This window comes from Mizuhopecten yessoensis, unplaced genomic scaffold, assembly GCF_002113885.1.
Source record: "Mizuhopecten yessoensis strain PY_sf001 unplaced genomic scaffold, ASM211388v2 scaffold10859, whole genome shotgun sequence".
NCBI lineage: Eukaryota > Metazoa > Mollusca > Bivalvia > Pectinida > Pectinidae > Mizuhopecten > Mizuhopecten yessoensis.
The window spans coordinates 28,532-38,331 of NW_018408757.1; the positions used below are offsets into that span (position 1 = coordinate 28,532).

At 36.5% G+C, this 9,800-nt stretch overlaps 1 protein-coding gene across 2 annotated transcripts in view; it reads right to left on the reverse strand.

Moving 5' to 3' along the window:
* Nucleotides 1-4,286, reverse strand: part of LOC110463039 (growth hormone-inducible transmembrane protein-like) — a 14,281-nt gene extending 9,995 nt beyond the window's left edge. For both annotated transcript variants that reach the window (XM_021517373.1, XM_021517372.1), the window contains exons 1-2: nucleotides 4,181-4,286; nucleotides 1,353-1,574 (exon numbers count right to left, since the gene is read on the reverse strand). In XM_021517373.1, coding sequence (XP_021373048.1) covers nucleotides 1,353-1,557 — 205 coding nt within the window. In that variant the 5' untranslated portion in view covers nucleotides 1,558-1,574; nucleotides 4,181-4,286. The remainder of the gene's footprint in view (nucleotides 1-1,352; nucleotides 1,575-4,180) is intronic.
* Between the last annotated feature and the right edge of the window lie 5,514 nt (nucleotides 4,287-9,800).

Genomic DNA, 9,800 nt, shown 5'->3' on the forward strand with positions numbered 1-9,800 from the left:
AATATTAAGGTTCTATACCTTCCAGTTCTTCAGAAGAAGTTGTTCTAATCATTAGACATATCTGACTCATGTGACCTTGAAAGTAGGTCAAGGTCATTTTCATTCGCAAACCTTGTTGGGCTCTTTCCCAGGAAATACCCAACCAAATATTAAGGTTCTATACCTTCCAGTTCTTCAGAAGAAGTTGTTCTAAGCATTAGACATATCTTACTCATGTGACCTTGAAAGTAGGTCAAGGTCATTTTCATTCGCAAACTTTGTTGGGGTCTATCCCAGGAAGCCACCAGCCAAATATAAAGATTCTATACCTTCCAGTTCTTCAGAAGAAGTCGTTTGAAGTGTTTAATACATTTGACCCCTGTGACCTTGAAAGAAGGTCAAGGTCATTTTCATCCTCAAACTTTGTCGGGTTTTATCCCAGGAAGCCATCAATCAAATATAAAGATTCTATACCGTTCAGTTCTTCAGAAGAAGTCGTTTGAAGCATTTGACAAATTTGACACCTGTGACCTTGAAAGTAAGTCAAACTAATTTTCATTCTCAAACTTTGTTGGGCTTTAACCCAGGTAGCCACCAGCCAAATATAAAGATTCTATACCTTTCAGTTCTTCAGAAATAGTCGTTTGAAGTGTTTGACACATTTGACTCCTGTGATCTTGAAAATAGGTCAAGGTCATTTTCATTCTCAAACTTTGTTGGGCTCCATACCAGAAAGCCATCAGCCAAATATGAAGATTCTATACCTTTCAATTCTTCAGAACAAGTCGTTTGAAGTTTTTGACATATTTGACCCCTGTGACCTTGAAAGTAGGTCAAGGTCATTTTAGTTCTCAAACTTTGTCGGGCTCCTATCAACAAAGCTTTCAGCCAAATATCATGACTCTAGGCCTGTCCGTTCTTCAGAAGAAGTTGTTTAAAGGAAAAATGACGGACGAGGACGGACGGACGCCGCACCATGACATAAGCTCACTTGCCCTTTGGGCAGGTGAGCTAATAACAGGAGAACAAAATTAAAACAGACCAGATGATTGAATTACACTAAACTCCATGGCCGGCGGTATTCCTGAAACTATTCTCATGCTCAAGCATAGATTATACACTCAGAATACCTTTCTTGAATTGCTTAAATTTGTGTGACATGGTCAAAACTTCCAGTGTAAACATTGCAAACCTTATTTGGCTTGATGTCTCCTAAATATTTCTCCAAATTATTGACAAAATGTCAAAAATGAATCACAAAAGCTGGACTTAAGCACAAAATCTGAGTTTGAGCACAGAACCTAAGTTTGAGTACGAGAACAGTGTCATGAATACCAAGCCGGACCTGCTACATATATGTATTTGTTATCTACCTTTGCCTCCTGCAGGTGCCATGGCTTTCTCTTTTAGGGAGGTTCTCTTTTGAACCCTCCGAGAAAATGCTGTGCGTGTATTTTGGGAACATTGTTGTACTCTTACAAATGTACAGGACTTTTGAGCTGCACGAAGTGTGTGCTGTTTACTTATTGATCCAAGGAAAGCTGTGATAGGTATTCGACACAACTGAGTCGACCACATGGTGCTTCACTGTTCACCTGAAATAAAGCGTTCACAGTAGTTACAAATATTTTGATAGAATAAAAATGAAAGTATCACTAAAATGTATGGTAACTGATATCTTACAGTGTCAAAATGACTCAAACTAGAGCAACGTAGGGGGGTATTATCAACCCCCGGTTCTATTCATCTCGTTTTTCAGACAATCAGTGTTTTTGATAGGTACACTTACCTTTTTCGGAATTCTTCAGACAACAATTTTAAACAAATTTCCTGAACTTTTTTTTTCCAAAGAGAAGAATCGATCCCGTTTTTAGACCTCCCTTATGGGCACCGATAAGATATGTATGACACTTCGAATTTTTAAAACATTTTTATCTGAAATATTTGCCACATTATGGTGTAATCAAACTTCACTCAGGAAGCGTCTGCAACGTTTGTCAGCGTATTATCTACATCCGGGGCATTGTTAATGTCGGAAATAGGGTTGTCGATAATTGCCGCAATTTGAGTATCAGAGGTAGTTATCGACAGTAAGTGAAAAAAATACCAATTAATTTTTGTTTTATCCATTAAAAACATATTTTTATGAATGAATTGTACTTAAAAGTTGTGTTCATGATTTCAATATATTGTAAATTGTGTTAGGGGAGAACCCCCGACAACAATAAGTCTATCCAGTTAACAGACATAATTTTACAAGCTTAAATAAAATACTAAAAAAATCAAAAGTTCTCAATAAAATCCATGTAGATACTAGATAAGTTTTGTAAATATGCTCAATATAAACTGCAATTATTTACAAATTAAGAAAAATATCAATATTGGTTGATGAAAATTGTCCTGTTAGTGTTCGGCAGGAGGTATATATCTAATTATCTTGTGAACATTGAGAAATTTAAAAACAATTCCACAATCAGTGATTTTACTGCCAAATACATGCTGCTTCCCCTAGCTAAAAAGAACATTATTTTCCCAAAATTACCCAAAACTGAGGAATATATTCCCAATTTTAATACGAATAATGCTGTATTTTCCCTAATTCATAAAGGAACAGGCTGTTGAAAAATTTAGATAACAAAAACACTGACAATGATTATTTTAAGAAGATTAAATTATGTTTTCTTGAATAAAATTTCTGATCTCTATCATATTAGGTTAAAATACCTCATAATTCAAAATTTCTGGGCTGTTGGAATGCATCACTGGGGATCAAAATAATTGGAAATTGGGGTAGGACAACATATTGAAAGAGAACCAGAAATTATGTTTGATTAAAATGATGTGACGGTGACTGTTTTGTGCATGGGAGCACCTTTGTTTACATATGACTTGACATGTTTATACTTTTCTAAGCATTTGGACACACGTCAGAACAAATTAATGTATTATGAGAGATTAGTAATAGAAATAATTAACATTCTAATTTAGCTGTCGATAACTACCCCTGTCATTAACGCCACCAAAACAATGATTTATCCTGCGATTCGTCACATGTACGCTTATTGCAGATGATGTCATCAGAAATAAAGTATATTTCCTGACTTCTGGAAATGCCATCATATAATAACCTACGCAAAACGGTACACTGGAAAAACAAGTCTGAAGCACAGTCCGATCAAATACCTGATTTCAGTACATTCGAAATTTGATAACCTATGACAGAGGATATATGTCTGGGCAATGTGATTTACAGTGAACAAAGTGCCATTATTCAACAGGTCCAGTACACTCTGCCGATTGAGCTATATAGCTATAAAGACCTATATAGCTATATACACCTATAAATTATAGCTGTATTGAGCTATATTTTCTCAGATTTCAAATTTCATTAAATTAAAGCAAAGTCGCATAAAACAATAAGGTTTATGGTAATGTTGACTACAAAGAGCATACAGTTAGATGTTTATTTTCATTTTTCATAAATGTAAAATTTCCGATTTTTTTACACCATTATTTTTTTAAAAGAATACTTGTATTTAATGTCTTTTGTTATTAACTTAATGATACAATCTTCTTTTAAAAGCGACTTTGTTTCGTTTTCTTTAAAAAAAAGAAAATCACTTGAAAATAGGTCAAAAGACCTATTTCAGATAGGTCAATAGAGCTATTATAGGTCTTTACAGCTATATAGCTCAATCGGCAGAGTGTACTGGACCTGTTCAATTCAGTAATACAGTGTGGCACGAGACAGGATTTTAGTTTGAATACCGGTCGCAGTTTGAAAGATTCCGGGTTCGAATCCTGGTCTGGCCATGCATTTTTTCACTCTCAGTACATTGGTGCATGTACCTTGTTCTAGGTATGTACTATATATGTAGACATACTTGCATTTGGTCAAATTGGTGTACACTTGACTAGCAGGGGATACCAGAGCCCAGGGATTATAAATATAGTGATTTCTTCGTGACTGAAGACTTAGAAAAAGGAGGAAAATGAATGTAGTGGAACTGGACAGGGTCGTTCGTCGGTGATCAGATTTACGCATGATGCAATTCAGGCTAGTTAATGATACTGTACAGTAGGGCTACTATGTTTGATCATATGGACGGATATACTAAATATTTAAAATGTTAAGACTGCAAAAGAACAGAATCATCTATTAAATCTAATTGAATAAGTAGTCCGGTAACGCTGTACTTACCTGCTAGCCTATAAGTTTCCTTTTTGCGTTTCAATGTTGGTCTGGAGGATTTCGGGAAGGTCTAAAACGACTGGAAGTGTCTATATCACTATAATAAAGGACCCAACGAACGGATTTGGATAATATTTCCGGAAGTTTTGGTCCGTGGGCTACATTCGCGTATTCCACGATAAACGAACGCACTTGGACCGAACCCTAGGCAGAGCTAAACACGCACAGTTTCAGAGAATGAATGACAATATATCAAGAATAATATGTCCTTCTTATACTTACGCGTCCACTAAATCAGAGACGTAACGTTATAAGTTAAAATTAAAATCGACAAGTGGCTTGACCATATTTTATAAAGAAATAACACAAACTACTAGTAATAGTCAGCATTTAAGTTTCTGTCAGGCACGTCTAGGACCCCTCAATCTACACATGATGAAGATCTGCGCCTGTCGTTTTTCTTTCAGATTCAACTGGTTTAACCGGATGTTTATGTATTGTATCAGAGACGTATACGTATATGTTCTGTTTCACTGTGTCTTTATAAAGGAGCGGATCGCTCCGAAAATTTGACAACCTAAACTTGTCCACACTGTTGGAATTACTTCTTTGTCCCACTTACATTATTATAAGATATATACGTCTCTGGTTGTATCCGCCGAACCTGCCCCCCAAAATCGTATAATTTACATATTACAGTAAAAATAACTTGACTTCAATGCTAGGCTTTTATTTATAATTCATGTGAAACTGTCAGTGTGTACGTGTTACACCACGGAATTGAAAAAAAGAAGCGAGGACAAGATTTTGTTTCTTCATCCTAAATATCGAGTAACTGTCTCCCTTTTCGTAATGTTTAAAAGATTTCCTTGCTTTTTTATTACTGTGAATGTTCCGTTTAGGTTTCTCCACTTTGTCATAGTGTTGGTATTGTAAATATTGTAATTACAGTAAATAGTTCACTTTTGGAGTCGATGAGTCAAAGACTCAATGCTATAAAGAATTGAACTCCCAACTCGTTGAATAAAACCTACTAGGAGTGGGTAAACATTTTAAATACCCTTCAAAATGTAGGATATTGAACTGTATATATATAGTAATGGCGATTTAGTGGGGTGACTGGAAAGTTATGACACTTTCATATGACAACATACCTTTATTGATGTGTCATTTAATTATTCATCAAACGTGCCATTCCTGTCCGCAAAATGCGCGATTCCAAGTTCTAAAACAATGTCAAACAATGTGTTGTTGTTCAGTGGACACGTGAAAGAAGGGCATACTATTCTTGATTTATTATGTTAACTTTGCTTATAGTCACACGTGTGGTGTAAGGGAGGTAACTCTTATACGATAACAATTAAGATATATATCATTTCAGAAAATTTAAAGTATTAAATAATAATGTTTAAAATAAATATCATATAGAAAGATTTGTTTAGTGTGTGGGTTTTTTTCTTCCAGTGTACCAACTTAATTACCCTGGTTCCATGTCCACTTTTATCAAAGAGTAACAGTAAACTAACTTCTGGCCAATTTTTTAAGGCCTTTTGGGCCTCTTGTGTTTTAGGTGACCAAGCACACGGATAGTGTAGTTGGTTTGAAAGAAATGTTTTTTTTATGTGATAATGTTAAATCTAACAGATAACGTGTTGAATGTTCACCACATCTGTCGGCTGTCAGACTTGTTCGTAATACGATCGCTGAAACGTTGTCCAAGTGGGGTAGGCAATGGGTTCCGTCCCCAACCCGGGACATACCAAAGCCCTTAAAAATGTTAGTAGTTAATCTCTGCTTAACGTTCAGCGTTTTGGGTTATCGCAACGATAGAACCCAAGACCAGCTTTTGAGATTTCGTTGTCCGGCTTTGACAACTTTTGTTTGATATTTGATTCATGTAACGTTAACATACCCCAAACCTCAATTATTTTTGCTTGATGCCAGAAAAAACCACGCGTTTTATTTATTTTAAGTTTTATGATCTTGTAAATTTCAGATTGATGGTTAATGGGGTAGCGGTATTTTTTATGCTATATTTCCTATATGTATACATTGTTACATTATATTGTTATACCAGTATAACAAGGAACAATAAATACATACTCTGATATATAATATATGGACAACAATGTCACCTGACCCCCAAATTTGGTCAACAAAGTGTCGTTTTTGACTGAAAAATACATTTGGTATACTGATTTTCCATGGAAACAGACTTCAATAAGATAACTCAAGGTCATATTGTGAATGTCAAGGTCAACTGTGATGGTTACAAACACAAACATATGCCATTTTGATATTCACTTATAATCTCAAAGTTTTACTCATTAAAGTCTAGTTGACCTTTCTTTCTTACATCAATCTTTTTTTTTTTATAAACAATGTACAGTGTAATAGTTCAAGAACCAATTATCGAAACTGAATTACAAGTAATCTTAAAAATCACACAAAAATGTCTCGGATTACCTATATAATTTTGACATATGCACTAATTTAGCTTTATTTTTTTGCTATATACCACTCAAATTCATATATTGGTAATGTCAAGTTCTAATCCTAGAATTGCTAGATGACTGAATCTATTTTGCGAGCATGTTGTACAGTCAATACATATCGGTCAATAACCCCATCTTCACGATATAGCTCAACATGGAAGTCTGATTTTACGACAACCTCATGCATTCTTGCATCCCTTTTGTAACAGATATAATAAGCTCTCGGAGAACCTGTGGTGTAGCTGTCTGTGTCATCAAGGCTGGCTCACAGTTGTCATCCGATCCATGACCAGCGGGAGGAGGGATATCTGGGCAACCGATGTAACAGCGAAGCTAAATGGCTGTTTGTTAGTTTGATCTCTTGATATGGTGACGGATGGTGTCTTGACAGGGTGGCAAATATGTATTCCGTTTCTGTGATTTGCAGAACATGTTACCACCTATAAATCAAGAAATTTTCATCCAATTTCCAAATATGTCAACCTCAATATGCTTCTCTAAACAAAGATGAACACAAAAAAATATTAAACAAACTATATTTGATTTTGGGTTTTAGAAGGGTTTCCTCCCAAAGGTTTAGGGTGTACCTACCGAAACAAAAGTCAAACAGATATTGCCAGAGCCGGACCACCAACTCCTTAACTGAAGGCCATTTGCCTTGTTGGCTACCACTTTGACACTGTGTAACGGTATAATGTGACCGGATGCAATAGTGTGCTGGGTGCTTTCGGCATGTCATTTCAGTAAGGTAGCACTCTCAAGTCGGCATCAGATCCGCGCTAGGAGGCAAAAACATTAACATACCCTACCTTCAGCACGTCCTTAAATTACCTCAGCTGCAGTAATAGGACGAAAATAAAACCAAACCACTGCCAGTACTTTTTATAGATTATTTTTCTTCCGTGCAGAATCGACTACAGCACTTACGTGCTCTAAGCGGCCATGGCGGGGAAGGTACTGTATCTAGAAACAGTACCTATTTCTCTTGTTGGCACGACTGTAGCAATGATATATGCATTTCGTGTTCATACTAAAATCCACGATGTGTAGAATTACGCCGCTCCAAACGTGTAAAACAATCATTAACATGTGCTCATCTATTCTCATCGTTACCACATTCTGCACATGCTAATAGCTGAACAAAATGACTTCGTTTTGTCGTTGTGTTGTACCAAGTTTTGCCATACACCATACCGTTTTTGTCGTGTTTAAAGGGGTAGCTGTGGGATATTATCAGTGATAGATATCACCATACTGTGCTTTCGCCGTTAATGGCGCACGCAACATTGACACATTTGTGTTTGCGACTAACGATCTCTGACTGTACAGAGACAAAGTGCACACACTTCAGAGGAATCAGGACTCAGTAAATGTCAAATTGCTTTGCTTGTGGAAATGCTTTACATCCGATTGATGTCGTCTGCGCTCCGGATCGATCGCTATATGTCAATGTAGCGTGACACAGACGTGTATCATTTGCTAAAAATGTTTACCTCAGTATCCGTTCTATCAGAAACCGTTTCATATTTCTACAATTAAAAGCGTCTGTGTAATTCCTAGCACTTAAAGATCAATAAAGGCTATACTTTTTCCGCCAAAATCACCAGCGATTTCCTGTTTTTCCTGCTTTAGTCTTGCTTTTATCCATTTAGTCGATGTCATTAAAGAAGATCACAGTGGTGTCGACGCGTGATCGGAGTGTAAAGCTGATGTAGCGGCAAGATCTCCGGCTTGACAACCTTCAAACACTGTTACTAGTCCAGGAACACTCGGACACACATTTCCCCGATATAACTTTCTGTATACATGTGCCAGATTCCATTTAGGATGGAAGGTTTGATATACTACATTGACATTTGATATACAATACGGAAGTTTCCTTTTTGACGTTTTGATATGCCACATGAACGGTTTTTTTTGACGTTTTGATATGCTACATGGACTTTTTTTGACGTTTTGATATGCCCATGGACGGTTTTATTAACGTTTTGATATGCCACATGGACGGTTTATTTTTGACGTTTTGATATGCCACATGGATGGGTTTTTTTTTGACGTTTTGATATGCCCATGGGTGTTGTTTTTTTTCGACATTTTGATATGCCACATGGACGAGTTTTGGTTTGACGTTTTGATAAGCCACATGGACGATTTCTTTTGACGTTTTGATATGCCACATGGACGGTTTTATTGACGTTTCGATATGCCACATGGACGTGTTTTTTTTGACGTTTCAAAATGCCACATGGACGGTTCCTTTTTGACGTTTCAAAATGCTACATGGATGTTTTTTTTTGACGTTTTGATATGCCACATGGAAGGTCTTTTTGACGTTTTGATATGCTACATGGACGTTTTATTTTGACGTTTTGATATGCCCATGGACGGTTTTATTAACGTTTTGATATGCCACATCGACGGTTTTATTGACGTTTTGATATGCCACATGGACGGTTTTATTGACCTTTTGATATGCCACATGGAAGGTCTTTTTGACGTTTTGATATGCTACATGGACGTTTTTTTTGACGTTTTGATATGCCACATGGACGGTTTTATTGACCTTTTGATTTGCCACATGTAAGGTCTTTTTGACGTTTTGATATGCTACATGGACGTTTTATTTTGACGTTTTGTTATGCCCATGGACGGTTTTATTAACGTTTTGATGTGCCACATCGACGGTTTTATTGACGTTTTGATATGCCACAAGGACGTGTTTTTTTTGACGTTTCAAAATGCCACACGGACGTTTTTTTGACGTTTCAAAATGCCACATGGACGTTTTTTTGACGTTTCAAAATGCCACATGGACGTTTTTTTGACGTTTCAAAATGCCACATGGATGGTTGTTTTTGACGTTTTGATATGCCACATGGAAGGTTTTTTTAACGTTTTGATATGCCACATGGACGTATTTTTTTTGACGTTTTGATATGCCCATGGACGTTGTTTTTTGTCGTTTTGATATGCCACATGGACGTGTTTTTTGACGTTTTGATATGCCACATGGACGGGGCTTTGTTTGACGTTTTGATATGCCACATGGACGATTTTTTGGTCGTTTTGATATGCCACATTGACGTTTGTTTTGACGTTTTGATATGCCACATGGACGGTTTTATTGACGTTTT